This window comes from Balaenoptera ricei, chromosome 3 (assembly GCF_028023285.1).
Source record: "Balaenoptera ricei isolate mBalRic1 chromosome 3, mBalRic1.hap2, whole genome shotgun sequence".
Taxonomy (NCBI): domain Eukaryota; kingdom Metazoa; phylum Chordata; class Mammalia; order Artiodactyla; family Balaenopteridae; genus Balaenoptera; species Balaenoptera ricei.
This window is the reverse complement of record NC_082641.1, coordinates 163023068-163043019: the sequence shown is the minus strand read 5'-3', so window position 1 is coordinate 163043019 and position 19952 is coordinate 163023068. Positions and strand designations below refer to the sequence as shown.

The following is a 19952-nucleotide window of genomic DNA, read 5'->3' as shown; positions in this document are numbered from 1 at the left end:
ACATCCCTAGTGCACCTAACACCATTAAACTCTGTTACTGTTTTAATTTATAGGGACTAAGTCAACTGCACATCTTAAGGAACAAGACTATTTAACCAACTAACTAAAAAAAATACAAAATCCAATATAAATTTTCTTATTTAATAGATAAAAGAATAATCACTGGGTGTTCTTCATTTATTATAGCTCAAAATGATTACCCTCTTTAGCTAGTGGTTTCCATGCTAATTTGCATTTTTCAGTTCTTAATGTTGACTTCACAATCAAACAAGCATAATGGGAAATACCCAACTGGAGTCACTGTGTAGTCTACTTTGCATCAAAATTAAACTTCAATTTTCAGCATGCTGTTACTTACAATAGAGAAATCTGGAAGCATCCAGATGTTCATCTATTATGGTTCATCCATTATACAAAAATTTAAACAGTCACTAAAAATGATGGTTGTGAAAATTATGTAACAGCAAGGAAAAAATGTTGTATAATATTTAAGAATTATAAACAATTCTTAACAGTTATAGAACTATAATTCAGTTAAAGTACACATAAAAAAACCAGGAAGTAAGATACAACAAAGTTTATACTGTTACATGGTACATGGTTAACATTAAGGGTCCTTAAAAAAAAAAAAAAGTCCTATGTTTATCTACAGTCTTATACTACATTTAGAATCTTAAATTCAATATCAGATTCTTTGATATCTTTAAAAAGGCAAAAAGAGACACAGAGACAGAGACTGAGACTCTTTCTTAGGAAATGTGAGTAAGATCAACTAAGACCAATAAAGGACATGGGAAGTAACCTACTTTACAGATTCCTGTTTTACAGCTTTTTTAGCTAGAAAGGTATCACTAATTAGAAGTCAGATTGTTCAAAACACTTCAACAATATCCAAAGACCCTCTCTAGTGTACCAAACTGATCAGCAGAATGCTTAGTTAAATTGCCAGTGTCCCTGCTGACAACTATTCAATGTCATTATTTCAAAAAGACATCTTCTTAAAATGAAGACTCAGTCCTGCCACAGGTTAGGGAGGGAGGACCACACCACTATCCCTGATGCAAACGTTTAAAAGGTACCTTTGGCCTTACACCCAAAAAGCCACTGCAGTTCGGAGCTCCACATTTGCAAACAGTCTTTCCATTCCCAAGACATTCTAGGTTGTAGTTGAAGGTAAGTTCAGTGCCTGAATAAAAGACCATGAAAATATTAATATCTATGGCTTTAATTACATTATTTCTGTATTAATCACAAAAGGCAGACTTCCAAGAGAACAGATTAATTTTTAAAAGAGGATTAAAAGGATTTAACTCTAATCGCACTATATTATTAACATACTAATAAATCCTAATCCTATAACATTATTAATGAGCTAATATAACTTAGTAACAGAAAAACTTATATGACTTCACAAGTAATTTTTTTAAAGATTTTTTTTGATGTGGACCATTTTTAAAGTCTTTATTGAATTTGTTACAATATTGCTTCTGTTTTACTTTTTGGTTTCCTGGCTGCGAGGCATGTGGGATCTTAGCTCCCTGACCAGGGATCGAACCTGCACCCCCTGCACTGGAAGGCGAAGTCTTAACCACTGGACCGCCAGGGAAGTCCCAACAAGTAATATTTAAAGTAACTTTTACTACAGATGTCTTAATCCCAAATTGTTTTTTATTTTTTTCTAACCATTCAGATTCAAAATATATTAATTCATTACCAAAAACAGACAAACAGCAATTTATTGTGCACTGATGTGCCAGGCACTGGGAAAGCAAGTATGAAGGAAACCTGTCATCTGTGCCAAGGTGAGTACATCTTACCAGGCAGCACTCAAGGGAGACAGACATGTCAATACAGAATAATATCAGAGAACTCTAGACCACAAGACCTAAGCCCTGGCTATACAGCCCAAGTTACACCACAATCTAGCTGGCTGATTTGAGCCCAAGAGTCCATTTGTTAAATGCAGATAACAATCTCACGAACTTACTGAGAATGACATAATGTACATAGCAGAAATTTGTAAACTTTAATAGGAGATGTACAAATTTAAGGTATAAAAAGTCCCCTTTCTGTCACAAGTGCATTTCATCAAAACTGAGAGCAAATAAATCACACATTCAAACTCAAAGCGTGTTAGGGAAAGCCTAACAAATAGAAGAATTTTATACAAACATACAAAGAGGTTATCTCTGGGTGGGGGTAATGGCTTACCGTTAATGTACAAAGTGATAATTGTTCAGTCAAAATTGTCAAAACTTAGGAAGATTTCCCTTTGCAGAATGACAAATCTTCTATCAGTGAGACTAATTAATATATACAGTTTTTCATCTAATATTGGAAACATAATTATTTTTTAATTTGGTTGAGCAAATTATAAAGCAGCTGGCTTATATTTAGGAGTCCATATGGTACAAATGCTAGAATCACTTGTGGCCTGGTAAGAGGCTCACATTGTGAGGAGCCTGTAGGAACCAAGACTGACCAAGGTAACAGCAGGGTCACATCTCCCCTCCCCACTGTGAACTTACTGGACTGAATGATGGGTAATTCTATTCACACTAATCTTATTTAAAAATTTATGAGCATATAGCTGAATTTTCATATATTTAATGTGCTTACAATGCAACTCAACCACAAGATAGCAAGACACTTGGCATAACTTGCTGAACCACACACGGGGATAATCAGAAAGGTATCAGTATGCATACAGGAAAGCTGTTCCAGAAAACAGTCTAAAATACAATGATCTGCAATCTGGGGGGATGGCAAATGGCACTGGAGAAGAGATAAACAAGGAGTGAGTATGACACATTGAAGACAGAAAGTAACAGGTATGTGAAGAGCCCATGAGGTTGGATGTGCAAGGAGGAGAGCAAGCTGAAAGTTCTGATTCCATTCGCAAGGCTGAAGCTCCTATGGGCACTCTGCATGGCAATGAGCACATTCTGTCTCAATTCCCCCATCCCACCCTTGCCGACTGGGAGGACAGGAATAAGGTCTGTCAATTCCCACACCATTCTACCTGAGCTGAATGAATATGGGAGAAGAGAAATTTGTGGCTAGACATGGTAGAAGAGGCCATCCCCACGGACACAGACTAAACTTCAAAGTAGAAGTGTGGTACTAAAAGCAGTCAGGACAGAGATAAGAACTGAAGTCACATGGCTAACATTTGAGTAATTAATACAGTGGAACACTGCCCCTCCCTCCCCCAGTGTGGTTAGAGAGAAAAATGGAGAAAAGAATGAGAGATATATCAGATCCAAGAATCCAAGTAACATAGATATGCTACCAAATACTTTACAGTACTTTTGTAAGGATTAAATGAGACAATATGCTTGGAACAGTGTCTGGCATTGGATAAATGGTAGCTCTTACAGCACTCACTTGATAATTCCTGTTACAAAGCAGAAATCTACCCGATTTACTCTGAAGCCATCCATTCCAAAAACTTGATACAAGTTACTGATTTTAAAAATAACTATCATTTAGTCCAACAGAGTACAGTGCACAGTGATGCTCAAGCATTGTTACTTTCATCATTAAACACTTTATGTGAAGCAATGCAAAACAGGAAAAAGGAACCAGTGGCTCAATTTTTAAAATATGAAAACTGTCAGAGCCTTTAAAATTCTAAAGAGCCTAAAAGACTCCTGGGCAGCAGTATATTTAAATTATAGAGAAATAGATATATTGCGGGGGGGGGGGGGGGGGGTGGGGGGGTGGGGGGGTGGTGTTGGGTGTTATCCACAGATTGAAAAAAGAAAAGGCAACAGACAAAAAGCTGACAAAATTGCTCTTTAATTACTTTATCTTGATTAGTGTTTCCTGAGGTAAATGACACTGACTGGGCAAAGCAAAATGCTCATATGGGATTTCTGCTTTGAAAGTCATTGGACTACGCTACTGTCAATTACAAACTACCCAGGCCAGTCTGATCTCATTTTGAGTTAGGAGAGTGATATGAAAATGCTTTGCTAGTATTCCTGCAAAACTTATTTTGAAAAATTATATTATACGTCCTTATACATTCAAACTTATACAAGTCTAAATATTTTTAAAAATCATGCAATTTAGAGGGTGTCATATGTATATGTATATACGATATGCTTACAATTTTTTCATCAAAACCTTGACACTAAATTTTAAGCTCCTTTAATTGATGGAAAATATCCATCATATAACTTTACTTTCAAACCTCTTAGCCCTATCAGGTTTACTTTCAATTCAAATAAACATCTTAATATCGTGCTGATTACAACTACCTCACTTCTACACTCTGAATTCTCAGAGACAAAATAGGCATCCAGGCATGCCACAACATAGCTGTGCATTCTCCAAATGTCCAGTTCTTTGAGACCCAAGAGGTGAGGGTTTTTGTTTTTCTTAGCCTTGGGCTCATAAACCATAAAATTCAGATGGGTAAGAGGTGGATATTTGGTTTATAAAGTGGATGAAGGGCAACTGTAAAAGGAGACCTGGACTGTTGACACTTTCTAAGGCAGACCAGTTTTTTAAAAAAATAAATTTATTTATTTTATTTATTTATTTTTGGCTGCGTTGGGTCTTCATTGCTGCGCACGGGCTTCCTCTAGTTGCGGCGAGCGGGGGCTACTCTTCGTTGCGGTGCACGGGCTTCTCACTGCGGTGGCTTCTCTTGTGGCGGAGCACAGGCTCTAGGCATGCGGGCTTCAGTAGTTGTGGCACGCGGGTTCAGTAGTTGTGACACATGGGCTTAGTTGCTCCGCGGCATGTGGGATCTTCCCGGACCAGGGATCGAACCCGTGTTCCCTGCATTGGCAGGCGGATTCTTAACCACTGTGCCACCAGGGAAGTCCTAAGGCAGACCAATTTTTAAGGAGTTCATATAAAAGCTATGGAAAAGGTCTGGAAATTTATTCCTTTAAAACGATCCAGGGAATTCCCTGGTGGTCCAGTGGTTAGGACTCGGTGCTTTCACTGTGGTGGCCCCTGGTTCAATCCCTGGTCGGGGAACTAAGATTCCACAAGCCGTGTGGCACGGCCAGAAAAAAACAAACAAACAAAAAAAAAACAAACATCCATGCCCAAACCTTGAAGACATCATGCTAAGTAAAAATGAGCTAGCCACAACAAAACAAATATTGTATGACTGCACTTCCATGAGATTCCTAGAGTAGCTAAAAAAATCACAGAGACAGAAGATAAAATGGTGGTTGCCCGGGGCTTGGGGAGGGGGGAAATGAGGGAGTTATTGGTTAATGGGTATCTTCAGTTGGAGAAGATAAAAAAGTTCTGGAGATAGATGGTGGTGATCGTTGCAAAACAATGCGAATGGACTTAATGCCACTGAACCGTACACTTAAAAATGGCTAAAATGGTAAATTTTATGTAACGTGTATTTTACCATACCACCACCAACAAAAAAAATACCTGGTACATGCCAAGTACCACCTGGAAAGTCTTTTATGTATCCTTGGGAGTTTGCAACCTCATTTTGGATTATAGAACATATGGGATTTTTAGATAATAAAAACTGAAATCCCATTCCTAGCTCCAGAATCCTTAAATGATTCTTACCTGCTTTAATGTCACTCAAGGCAAAAAGGCCAACACGGGTATCTCCATTCACAGACCACTTCTGTGTTTCACAGTTGGGCTGGCAGCAATGATTCATGAATCGAGCATAGTTTCCTTTGGGACCAGCATCAATAATACGATCCTAGAATTCCAAGAGATGCTGTTCAGCAGACCTCTACTATTATTGATTAAAATTAGAGTAATAATAAATAAGCTGGAGTTTCTATTTGTAAAGTTTGATTCTTCCAGAGGGGTGGTCTCAGAGTGTAGTCCCTTGACCAGCACTAGTATCACCAACTCGGAATCCGTTAGAAATGCAAGTTCTTGGGTTGCACTCCAGATATACTAAAGCAGAAACTCTGAGGCCCAGCAATCTGTGTTAAGCCCACTAGGTGATTATGATATATGCTAAAGTTTGAGGACCACCGTCCTAGAAGTAGTAGCTTGTTCCATTCTCTTAATCAGGTAGTCCTGAACCCTGGCTACACATCAGAAATCACCTAAGATTTTTTTTTTGCCCCTCCCCCCCCCACCTAAGATTTTAATAATGACATCAAGACCCCATCCTGAACAAAGATCAGAGTATCTTGAGGTGAGAATCTCACAATCCATAAAAGTACAACTCGGTAAATACGAAGTTTCACACCAAGAAAGGTCTATTATAAAAGTTAAAGGGGGGTGGGGGAGAGGAACCTAGCAGAACGTAATACTCAGGTACAAAGAGGAATCTCAGTAAACACAGAAACGAAACACATTAGGATGCTGGAATTAGAAATAAATCCCATAAACAACAAGGTCCTACTGTATAGCACAGGGAACTATATTCAATATTTGGTGATAAATCATAATGCAAAAGAATATGAAAAAGAATATACATATGTATAACTGAATCACTTTGCTGTACAGCAGAAATACATACAACATTGTAAACGAAATATACTTCTATAAAATATTAAAAAATAAAAAATAAATTTAAAATAAATAAAATAAAACATGTTGGAAACACACATACAAAAAAAGAAATCCCAAATATAATTCTAGACACCAGTGAAATGTAACTCATCAGAAATTCCAAATGCACTAATTAAATACGAACAAATCAGTGTTTCAAATCTGTAAAATAAAAAGTAAAAGAATTATTATTTATTTCTCTGGCTTCAAGTTTTAATCTTATAGGAAAAACACTAAAAGACATAATCCCGAACTTACGTTGGACACTGAAAAATAATGCTAAAAGCAGCTGTATTGCCTTTTGCCATGGATGTACAGCTAGAAATGAGCAACCTTACCTAACTCCAGGACCCTGATCAAGCAATCCCTATGAATATGAGGGAAAGACACTGTTTTGGACAGTGTATGACATGCCTATAAACACTATAGCTGGGACAACACTAATTCACAATCTTACAACAGTGGAAATAACACTTTTCATTACTTACTTTGTCTAAAGTGAGCATATAGAAATTAGTGATATCGTGTTCTTGGGCATAACGGATTCGAGCTCTGCACTCTTCTTCATCTATTAGCTCACCCACATATTCATTGACAAATTCACCCTGGAACAAGAAATAGCTCTTGACTTAAGTGGCAAAAAGCATAACTGTGTTCACAGGTATACGTTATTTTAAAAAATTAATGAAAACAACAGATTCTCCAAAGCAATTCATGCACATTTAACTAGTCACTTTAACAAAGGTTTATTCAAGAAACCACATAATATAAATATGATGCTTCAACTATTTGAAAATATGAACCATCTCCCCACTCCTACCACAGCCAACAGCAGAAAACTTGGGATACACCTTAAGATCTACCAAAATGAAAGTAAGTAAACTAAAGCTCCACTATAATGGTGATATGGATAGTCGATCCCTTTACCTGTCCAAGAACCTAAAAGTCAATTTCGCTAAACTATCCTTTTTTTCCTTGCAGCATGCCCTGCCTACTGCCCTTCCACGTTTCACATCACTGTCCTCCTGACTCACTATACAATAGTCATACTGGCTTTCTCTCATGCTATCCCCTCTACCTGAAATGCCTGAACACTCAACCAGCCTAAGCCAACAATTACTTATCTTTCAAGTCTCAATTTAAAATATTCTCAGGGACTTCCCCGGTGGTGCAGTGGTTAAGGCTCCACACTCCCAATGCAGGGGGCCCGGGTTTGATCCCTGGTCAGGGAACTAGATTCCCACATGCATGCCGCAACTAAGAGTTCGCATGCCACAACTAAGGAGCCCATGTGACACAACTAAGGAGCCCTTGAGCTGCAACTAAGGAGCCTGCCTGCTGCAACTAAGACCCAGCACAACAACAACAAAATTAAAATTCTCAGAGACAAGCTAGTTTCAGGCCCTTTGCCACATGCCTCCAGAACCCTTTGTGTTTCCACATTGGGTGATTACTTTTTCAATGTCTCTCCGCATCTAGAATGTAAACTGTATGAAAGCATGGACCATGTCTCTCTTACTGAGCACTGCATCACACAGCAACATGCCTGACACACAGACGATATATAATAGTTACTTAGCAAATGACTAAAATAGACCAACTCATATTCACTTCCTTTCCTAGACACAAACTTCAATAAAATTCTTCAAAAGGTATAACCAGAGTAAGGTTTATTCTATTAAAATGTCAAATATAATTTATTTTACTCAAAGACTGTACAATACCATCTATTTATTAGAAACCTGCAGGTCCTTCCAAGTTTCAAGTTAAAGATGTTACTGCATTTTCATTAGAGAAGACCTAATCCTCTTCTCCTTCATGTTCCATGAACCCAAACCTATTTTTCTCTCAGTAAAAATAGATTTTATTTTATTAGTTGGTGATTAACACCTCTGTATCATGCTCTCACTATTCTCTCTCTTAACTACAGGTTCCAGGATTTCCACAAACAAGCAGACAAGGCCACAGTATCTCTATGAATTTCCCTCATTTTTTTCATCCTCATACATAGTGAACATGATCAATACTTGAACTTTAGAAATAAAGGAGACCATCTATTCTCAAGCCTCTAATTTCTGGAAGGACTGGCAAGACATAATAGTAAGGTTAATCCTCACACTATATTATTTTCCTCCATGATCAATTTTCTCATATTCATCAAGAACAATTACTCATATTAAGCAACTGCAAAGAAGAAAAAAAATCTGAAAATTAAGAATAGGTTTCTTCACCTTTTTGATATCTGTTTTTGTCCGGAGACCCCAGCCCCTCTGTAATGTGCGAAAAATTTCAACCTCTGGATACTGGCGCTTAGTAAAGCACTGGTTTTGGCAGCGCCCTCCAGCAGGACATACTGTGGGGTGACACTCATAGAGCAGCATGCGGTTGATGCACTCGGAGTCTATCCCACAGGGGTTCTCATCAGTAGCTTTACAGTTGCAACGGGGAATTTCAGACAAGTCTGCAGTGAAGATCTGTACCCTGCCAATAGGACGGTTCACCTGGAGAAGAAACACATACTATAGTATAGCAGGCAAGTCAACACAAGACAATTTAGGACCTATGAAAGGCAGATTTCTTTCCTTTAAAGTCACATGCCACATTTTACATGATTTTGAATTATCAAGATTCAGCAGGATTATTCACAATAGCTAAAATGTGGCAACAACACAAGTGTCCACTGACAAATGAATAAGCAAAATGTGGCAAAAATAATGGAATCTCATTCAACCTAAAAAGGGAGGAAATCTTGACACACGATATACAATATGGATGAACCCGGAGGACATTATGTTAAATGAAATAAGCCAGTCAAAACAGACAAATACTGATTCTACTTAGATACAAAGAGACAGAAAATAGAATAATAGTTGCCAGGGGCTGAGAGGAGGGGAAAATGGGAAGCTACTGTTTATTGGGGTATAGATTTCAGTTTTACAAAATGTAAAGAGTTCTAGAGATGGATGGTGGCAACGGTTGCAAAACGTTATGAACGCATTTAATACCACTGAACTGTATACTTAAATATGGTAAGATCAAAAATTTTATGTTATCTGTATTTTACCACAATTAAAAAACTGGAGGAAATAAAGATTTAGGCAATTTGACATAAAAATAAAGTCTCACTTGATACACAAAATGTAAATACCACAAATTTTAAAAATTCATTTCTAAAAAAAATCATAATTTCAAGGCTGGGAAGCCAAGTAAATTGTAAAATGAGTTTCTGCTATTGCCACATGGTGGCGCCACTTTAGCTGCTACATTAAAAAATAAAAAATCACCATTCTCAACTGGTAAATATTTAACATGAAAAGGTCTCTGAGCAATTGGAGTCCTATTTGTGAAGATGTATTTTAATATTGACTATCATAACTTGAAATCTTTTTAATAGACTACAGCAATGTCACCCAGGCATTCATTTTTAGTGGTGCTAGTACTGAAAACCACCTTGAAAATCCAGTGTGGTAAAACATAGAGGCCAAACAATTTCTGTGATTCTGAAGCCATTAGAATTTTCACAAATACTAACAACAATGTGGAGAAAAAAAAAATAGATGTTCCACAACAGAGATGGATTTGTGCACTATAACAATGGTCTCCCCTACTTGGGGAGGGAGGGAGAGGGGGAGAGAGAGAGGGAAGGGGGGGGGGAGAGAGGGAGAGGGAGGGAGGGAGGGAGAGAGAGGGAGAGAGAGAGAGACAGAGAGAGGGGGAGGGAGGGAGAGAGTGTGGTGGGGGGGCTGGGGAGTGGGAGTTCGGGGTTAGCAGATGCAAACTATTATATATAGAGTGGATAATAACAAGGTCCTACTGTATAGCACAGGGAACTGTATTCAATATCCTGTGATAAACCATAATTAAAAGGAATATATATATGTGTATAACTGACTCATTTTGCTGTACAGCAGAAATTAACACAACATTGTAAATCAACTATACTTCAATAAAATAAAATAAAAATGAGTCTCCCCTACTTGATATTATTTCAGTGGGAACAGTCAAACCACGAGTCTTCAAAAACCCATCCTATACATAAAATTTGACTCCTCAGGAATTGCATGATTTTGACAAGTCACTTTTACTTGCAAGACTGTTGTGGGGAATAATCTGTTTGTAGAAGTATACTGCCTTCAAACGTTCTCCAGAACAACTTAAAATGATGTAAGTCTCACTGCCAGATCTCTTCCCAGCTTCTTTAAAATACTGATAAACAGTATAAACTTGTTAATGGAGGAACACCCTCACCATATGCAACTGGAAGTCACAAACCTACTGAGTAAGGCAAATTCTAAGGCATAGACAAGGGCTGAGCTCAATCACCTGAAACTACAGGTCCTACATAAGGCATCTGAATATTCACCTCTGATTCAAGGTGAATATCTTTACCTGACTGACACACCCCCAACCAAAAAAAGTTTCATCCTACTCCTTTTCTCTCTATAAAGGTATGTTTCAATCATTCCTCCTTGACATATGATCTAACCTGTTATTAACCCCAAATAAGTTTCTTGCCTAACACAACATAAAGCAAAAACAAAACCCCACACGTGGTTAAGAACAACACAGATATGTAATTGTAGTATTTACACTTGCTCTAGATCAGGGATTGACAAACTTTTTCTGTAAAGGGCCAGACAGTAAATATTTTATGTTTTGCAAGCCATAGATCTCTGGTGCATGTTGCTCAACTCTGCCACTATAGCTCGAAAGCAGCAATAGACAATATGTAAATGAACAAGCATAGCTGTGTGTCAATAAAACTTTAATTATGGACACTAATATTTGAATTTTATAAAATCTTCATGTGTCAGGAAATAGTCTGTAAAAAACAAATTTTCCCAACCATACATAGTAGGCCAGATTTGGCCTATGGACCATAGTTTGCCAACCCCTATTCTAAATCTTTTTCCTGGAAATACGTTTTTGTTTTAAAGGTGGAGGAAAGAAGTTGGTGTCTAAATTCTGTGATTAGATCATGTATGGGAAGTTAGTTGGTTTCTCAATATACAGGTTCAATACAGTTGACGTGCTACTCTGAAGTGCCTAACTTCTGCTATGTGTGACCTCTACGACTGTGGAAACAGAAATTACTTTCCCTTTTTCTGAGGATGAACTACACCTCAGTGTTATGTCTCCATGCACAGTAACTCCATTTAACTCTCAGTTCTACCATCGGGGTCCATTTAGACCCAATTTTAGGTTTGGTTTTGTTTTTTTCCCAACAGTTTTAGCTACTTGAAAGGACTGATATTTTATATTTTATGACACTTTCTCAGAGGTCTTTCAAAAATCAAGAAGAAACTTTACTTATTAAAAAACTCATTCTATATTGCAACTACTAGGCAGGTCCATTAGACCTTTATAAATCTAACCTTTATTATGGAGTTTTAGTGTTCTTACTTTTCCTGTATCTCATAATTCTTTACTATTTCATCATCACTCTTTGTTACTCATCAATGATTGCCAACTATGCTAAAAAAGACAAAAATAATAAGTGGAATGACAGAATCATAAAAACATGATGCAACGGTGAAACAGTCACAGTTTAGTTTCTGCACTGCATTACCCAAAGTACTTCATCATCTTTCCAGAAAGTATAAAAGACTGGAGATAACATCTTTCAGTCTACTTTTAGTAGGGTTGCTAGATTTAGCAAGTAAAAATCCAGGATACCCAACTGAATTTGAATTTCAGATAAAAAAACAAATCGTTTTTTAGTTTAAGTATGTCCCATGGAATACTTGGGACATACTTAAACACACTAGACTCTAAAAATTGATCGCTAAGTGAAAATCTCAGACTTCAGAAACTCAAAAAAAAAGAAAAATCAATGAATACACGAATAATGCTTCTCTAATGACAAAAAATATATACATATGGTCTTCCCATCCAGGAATGACATCATCACAAATATCTTGCAACAAGAACTTGGGCGATCTCATTTTGTTAGTAGAGCTTATAGTATTTTCATGTGGTCTGATATTTGAGCACCAAAACTAACTTGATTAAAAGGTTTTTAAAAAAGAGGTTTCAGTAAATACTTACTAAAATTCCTAATAAGTTTGTTCCTCACTATTCCTTTATTTTTACTTCTGTAAAGTATTTATAAAAATGACTTAACAATATAAAAATATAAAGGGTCTACTGGACCCAGATGATAAATGATGATGACTGTTTTACCAGGTACACTAGCATCAGGTACACTTAACATGTATTCTTGTGACCTTGGGAATCCTAGTCATACTGGCCACCTAAAATATCTTTACTATCAGCCATTGCAAGAAGACTTACCATGTGTATTATTCACACTATCTCAGGGCCACTTATCATTTTTTATCAAGGCTCTTTTTTCCCTTTCAAACCACAAGGTGTTGACTGTGAACAGAATCTATTCCAATCCACTTTATGAAAAGACTTTCGAAAGCAACAGGAACAACACTGTATCAACACACAACTAATTTTATAAAGTGCACACAATGTGCTAGAAATGGTGCTCTGGCACTTTGTTCTTATCTTCTTTCAAGCTCATACCTCTACCTAAAAGCAACTGTGCTTGTGCTTCCAGATCTCCTCATGAACAGAGTGGGAAGCAGGCAAGCTATTACAGGGTCTCTCCTGAGGTCTTTTCTCACCTTTATATGCTTATAAGGCGGTGGCTTCTTGTCATTCTTTCGATCTTCCTGTAGCTGTCTTAGCTCTTTTTGGGTCTTTAACTCCTCAAACCTTGCTGCAGCTTCCTGAAGAGCTAAGAAAACATACAGCACAGTCACTTAATCTCTGGATAGTGTTACTTATTTCGCTTTTTCCCCCTTTTAAGTTGGAGAAAATTCATGTTTTAGACAAAAACCTAAGACATATATATGATTTCTATTTTCTCGTAAGTTATAGTCCCCAGAGTGTTCATATATGGCATTAAAATAAAACATAATCCATCATTAAATGGCACTATACAGACTACCAGTGTCAGAGGAAAACTTAAAACAAAAAACAAAAACACAGCTAAATAATTTGAAAAAGTCCACATATAACATCTCCTAACAATAACTAGACTGCATCTGCTCAGCAAAGTCACTGCCTTTAAGCCTTTTTCCTCAGTTCTGAGTTTTCTGCTTCCACAAATAATGTGTCTCCTAGGTGTCCAGGTAACATGCTGTGTTCCTCTGGAAGAAATTAAAATTTGAAGTTTTCCTTTCCTTCTTCCCTATTCTCTGGAGCACCTATCCTACTCTCCTCCTAAAGCTCATTCTGTAAATATCAGTTATTAGCCTAATACAAAGATAGATCTTTGCAGCTATTCTGCATTCAAGTCCTGAACTTTCATATGTTTAAAAGATTGTAGTGCCTGAAAAGTCTGAAAAAAATCTTAATCTCATTCTTCTCCACTTAAAACAAAATTTTAATTCATTATTCTTGACTCAGGTTAAAAACTCTTTAAAGAATTCCAAATTTTCCCACTTTCCTCTCTGTAGTTTTCCCCAAGCTCTGCCAATTCTTTAAAGAAAATCTCCCCTCTAATCCACACCCCTTTCTCCATTTCCTTGTCACCATCTAGCAGACTTGATGTTGCCTGGAGTTGTTCCCTCCTTCATTCATCCTATTATTCAGCATGTCCTACCTAGTTTATTTACTTAATGTCTATCTAGTACCCATCATCCTCTCGAGTCCATGCACTATTCTCTGTGACAGTCTCATTATCTCTGCCTGAAATTACTAAAACAGCCATCTCGCTGACATTCCTGGCTACAACCTCTCACTTTCTATGGTCCTGACATTCTAGTCAGACCGAGATTTCTAAAACTCTGCTCTGACCATGTAACTTAGCCACCTCTTCAGTAAAACAGTCCAGTGTTCCCCCAACCCCGTGCTTAAACCACAGCAAATACTTGGAGGTCACTAACTCATCATGTTCGACTCAATGTGTGCTTTCACATATGCTGTTTTTTTGTTACAACATTTTAAGTTGTTAACTTCCTCACAGTCAGTGTAGGGGTTAAGAGTTTGGATTCTGGAGCCCAACTATACTAGAGTTTGAAACCTTCCTCTATCACTTACTGGCACTGGAACCTTGTGCAACAAATTTAACTTTTTTTTTTTGGCCATGCCACGCAGCTTTCGGGATATTAGTGTCCTGACTAGGGATTGAACCCGGGCCCCTGGCAGTGAAAGCACGGAGTCCTAACCACTGGACCACCAGGGAATTCCCCAAATTTAATTTTTATGTGCCTCAATTTCCTCATCTATAAGATAAAGATAATGGCATCTAACTTATAGGGTTGCTGCAAAGACTTAAAGCAGAAAACAAACTTTGAACAGGGCCTGGCAATCAACAAATGGTAACTGTTATTATAGTTCTTCTTCAAAGTATCACTTAAGAAAGGAGCCATCCATGACTTCCAAACTTTGATCCCCAGCACTGTTTTGCTTCCTCTTGGCCTGCTCCCACAGCATACCATGCACACTTCTGTCACAGCACTCTCAAAGAATGGCATTTTGACTACCGGTATCTGTGTCCAATTCCCCCACAAAACTATGTGTTCCTTGAAGGCAGAGGCATCCAGCCAGCCTAAGGTCAAGGTACAGAAAGAGCAGAATCGCAGAGCTTCAGCAGGCTCAGACTTGCGATATTGCCTACACTCTACCTTCGTCCCCAGCCTTGACGGTGGCCAGCTCTGTGCAAAGATGTTGGTCACTTGGTCCCTGACCATCTGAGACTATAAGACTCAAGACCCCAACTCCTGTAGTATTAGTACTGATAGTGCATATCTGCACAGAAAGCGCACTGCCAACAGGTAAGTGAGGAGCCCTGAAATAACATGAGGGAAACAAAACCTCTGTTGAACTTATTCCTTATGGACATCATTCTCATTCCCCATCCAGGAAGTTTCACCTGCTTAGAATTTTATTGCACCTCACCAGGAAGTTTAACTTGCTTAAAATCCCCTCTTCACCTCACCATGCAAACAAAATCTTATACTTCAATGTCCAAATATATTCAAATAACAAGAGATACCTGTATTGCCTTTCAAAGTACCTGTATTGCCTTTCAAAGGACAGCTAAAGGAAGAAGCTAATTATCATTGATGGGATACCAACTATATGCCCTTCAGGATGATTTTTGTATTAGCTCATTGAATTCTCAAAGCAACCCTTACTCATTATATAGGCAGAGAGAACGCTGTCAACCCCTCCTGGCCTCAAATACCCCCTCTCCTTCACTGCTAGGCCAGCTTACAAAAACCTCTTTGATTAGAACATTTATGCGCCTTCACCATCTTATGTTGCTCTATAATTTTGGGTGAATTTTATTTCTTCTCAACAAACTAAACAAACACCTCCTTGGAACAAATGTGGCTCTGCTAGATATTCTAGCCCTTGCCTAGCAAACTGTAGTGTTTATTCTACAAAACAGTTCCAAAGCTCTGGTACTTACCTGACGAGACGCTGACAAAACAGAATTGGTAAGATAAGGAACTTCCCTTAAGGAAATTCTAGTTAAGTAAAGGTTAGGTTCAAAACTAATGAACTACATGGGTCAACTTCTCTGCAAAATCCTGTAGCCACAGCCACATACTGCCCCAGAGGGCAGAACATAGCTGCTAACGGAGCATATATGAATTCTAAAACATACAATTCTAACAGAGAGCAGATACGCGGGCAACAGAGGTCTGTGTTGGCCTGGGAAACAAAAAGGATAGATAAAGTTACCTTTTTTATATGTACCGTCCACTCCTTTGCCCATCTTATCCTTGCTGCTCACATCCCCCTCCATGTAGGGAAAGACTCGGGCCTGGTGAGTCCACAGATAGTCATTAGACCCAAAGAAGAGCACAGGGAACTCGCCCACATCATGTCTCATCTTGTCAATATTGGAAGGTACAGCTCGAGGATGGCAGATCTCAGCTGGCCACCACCTGGGAAAGGTGAAAAGAAGGAAGGAAGCCTCTAGAAGGCTGCAAGGAACGAAAAAGAATCCTACTTTTGGGACAGGAATAAGGAAAAGCAATGTCTCTCTAACCCACATTAATGTCCGACCCAGGGCATTCTTACAATCTAACTAGAGAAGAAACAAGCAGTATGTGCCAAAAGGCTGAAGATGCCCACCCTCACGCACATGCTCAAATACACACACACACACACACACACACACACACACACTCACACACACTCCCTTAGACTGTTGTTCTACTTCAAGGAATCTATAAAAGGAAATAATTAGAGATAGGAACAAAACTTTATGACTATAATGTCCATTGAAGTATTATCTGTAAGAATGAAAACCTGGAAAAATTTTAAATGTTCAACAGTAAGGGAATGACAGACGCTATACAATGAAATACAAATTGGCCTTTGAGAAGGAAACTACTACAACGACTTTTAGGAAGACAATTTGGCATTAGCTATTAAAGCTGGAAACCCTGACCCTGCTATTCTATCCTGAGAATGGCCTAGAGAAGCTCCCATGCAGGTACACCATGAAATACTGACAAAATATTCATAGTCCAAATGTGAATGTGAGAATGGATAAATAACTACACCACACTGTATGACTATATAAAGGAACACCGTAGAACAGTGAAGTACAAATGAGCTAGAGCGCTGCACTAACCATAATAAATCTCAGGAGCCTAACAGTGAATGAAAAAAGCAAGCTGCAGGAAAATACAGCAACAATTCCTTTATATAAAGATCTAAAACATACAGAACAAAACACACATGTGGTAAACCTATATAACCAGGCAAAGAAATAAAAAGCACAAAATGCAGTACAAGGTGCCAGTAAAGTACTGTTTTTTTAAACTGGGAGGTACATACACAAGTGTTTCTTTAAAATCAAGCATGTTATAATATTTTTTGTACATTCCGTATCCAATAAAAATAATTTAAAAAAGAAAAAGCAAGAAACAAAACTGGGTACAAACAACGATAAGGCTAATTAATTATGTTGAAGGTGCATGTATTGGTGTGTCTGCAAGTAAATATGCCAAAATGTTAGTGATGTATCTTCCTTGTTTGTGAGATTATGGGTTTGTTTTCATTCATAAAGTTCCTACAGAGGATATATATTATTCCTATAATTGCAAAACATAAAGTAAAGTCTTTTTCTTCTATAGTGGAAAATTAATGGGGGAGGGGGTGAACCTTGTTTAATCAGACCATTTTTTTAAAAAAGTTAAGCACAAGAAACAGAGGCTGGTAAAAGAACTAAGTGCCAGTCTCCTTCATGCTTACTTACCTGTATCGTCCAACTTTTACCCAGACAATTTCCCTGTAATGTGGCTTTTTGCCTGCCTTACAGTCATTGCAATACCAGTTTCCTTCAGGGATATCAATGTTCAGGCATTCACGATGAAAAGCAGCAGGGCAAGAATCACAGCACAGAAGGCTGCCTCCTGTGGGAATCAAAAAATCTGGCACTAGCATCACAAGGCTGCATATAAGGATCCAGCTGAAACAGCTCTTGCTCAGCTCCTAACCAATTATTTATCTCCCAGCCAAGGGCTTAGTAATTTAATTATTCAGAAAGACTTTTCTACAAGAGTATTCCCTCTCCAATGTACTTGAACCCCACCCCTGGGGGTTTGTCAGATTTTACCCTTATTGACAAAATTAGGTTAGGGCAATGAGGGCAGAAGTAAACCTCTAAAAGTCATATATGTACACACACACACACACCCCACACACACTTCTTCCTCTTCATTAAGAGACAACACACTCTAAAGAGAGTATCAATGATACACAATGCCAGAGTATAAAGAGCACAAGCTTTAACTGATGTCAGACTTGAGCTCTAAGATCATATGGCTTTGGGGAATTCACTTTCTTTGCTGAGTTTTAATTTCTTCAGTGGTAAGGTATTTTCTGCAATGAACAATAATCACACCTGTTTGAGAACTAAATAAGCAAATAAATTGCGTAGTAGTGTCTGACACGTAAGTAGTCTCCACAAGGCCAGTTCCTTCCCTCTTTTTAAATTACATTTTAATCTTTTTTGTATGGCACTCTCACAACACCTAAGGGCCCTCTGCAGAATAACATTTATAAATGCATAAACATAATACACAAAAGAACGTAGATTATATTAAAATACTCAGAATGTTAGAACGAGAGATTAGAGTTATATATGTTTCCTTGTAATGCACAAATAAGATGATGTAGCAGTAGTAATGATTAGAAACAAGACTTCAAGATATGTACAACAAAATTTACTGGTGACAAAAATCACAGGTACTAATGTTCTTTGTAGCCTAAACTTCAGCTAGGTATAAGATCTACCCTCTCCATCCAAGTTTTCGGATACCAGATTAATTACATGTATTGCAGTGATGATGAATTTTCACTTCTTAAAAGATTTTTACTCAAAGTGCCTCAATTTACATATCTGAATCTGAAATCTTCATGGTTGCAGATAATAAAGAATTTCAGGTAAAGAGGTTTCACATTTAAGGAATACAATAAATGCCTTATTTATCTTATGCCAGAAATGAGCATGCTTCAAACATGCTAGACTCAAGCACGTAATTCCAAGTTTCACCCTGAAGAGATAGGGAGGGATAAAGTCATAAGCAAGGTATATACTCATGTCCATCTTCTTGGTTTCACTGTGCTTCTCCTTCCTCATAAAAACCTACCAAAAACTTAATTTTCTGACACCCCATCCTTAAACGATTTCTACCGTGCCTTTTCTTTTTCTCAATAATCGAGAGCAGGCTCTTAAAACAAGCTTTGTGGTGTTTTTTTGTTGGGGACAGGCATGTGCTTTTGAGACCCAACTCCTGCTTCAACTAGAGAAGCTCTCCTTTTACCTGTGTTGTACATCTCAGATTCAGAGTGAGGTTTCATTTGGGAAGAAGGTCTGTTGCTACAAGTTCCAAGAACTTGTTTACTCAATACATATAGCCTGTACTCTATGCTTTCAAAGTCATATTTTGCTATTCTTGTGCATTTTGTGGATGAGGTAAACAATCTTCGCATGGGACCTAGAGTGACAGAGTCACATAAGTGACTGCCTCAATAATGGGATACCTTCTACAACATTCCTCTCTATGCTTAGTTATCTGCTGAGTCAAAATTTGATTAATAACAATTTGCCAACTACATGGCCTTGGTAGAAAAATCTTCCTTTTACTAAGCTGACATTCATGACAACTAGAAATATGTCATGTACAATAAGGCATTTGAATTAGGCCTTCAAAGAAGGCATGAAAAGAAATCTGGACAGAAGAATAACCAGTGAAGAACGGTCAATGGTGGCAAGCACAACAGTTTTGCAGGGAAGGACATAATGGGATGAGCTAAGGGAGAATATGAAGAAAGAAATTGACAGGATTAGTCTGGGTGATGAGTGGGAGGCAGGCAGGAGGGTCTGTCTGGTGGGAGTAAAGGAAACATATAGGAGAAAGACAGGAAGACGAAAGAGGGAAAACCACATGAACCATCAT

General features: G+C 37.9%; 1 protein-coding gene across 9 annotated transcripts in view; it reads right to left on the bottom strand.

The window, feature by feature from the left end:
* NSD1 (nuclear receptor binding SET domain protein 1) overlaps positions 1 to 19952 on the bottom strand; it is a 141690-nt gene that overhangs the window by 8494 nt on the left and 113244 nt on the right. For 8 of the 9 annotated variants that reach the window (XM_059917793.1, XM_059917797.1, XM_059917792.1 and 5 more), the window contains exons 15-21: positions 17747 to 17903; positions 16219 to 16424; positions 13146 to 13258; positions 8742 to 9011; positions 6999 to 7115; positions 5560 to 5701; positions 1080 to 1186 (exon numbers count right to left, since the gene is read on the bottom strand). In XM_059917793.1, coding sequence (XP_059773776.1) covers positions 1080 to 1186; positions 5560 to 5701; positions 6999 to 7115; positions 8742 to 9011; positions 13146 to 13258; positions 16219 to 16424; positions 17747 to 17903 — 1112 coding nt within the window. Of the gene's footprint in view, positions 1 to 1079; positions 1187 to 4068; positions 4792 to 5559; positions 5702 to 6998; positions 7116 to 8741; positions 9012 to 13145; positions 13259 to 16218; positions 16425 to 17746; positions 17904 to 19952 lie in introns of those variants that run through there. The other variant, XM_059917801.1, reaches the window with a different exon arrangement.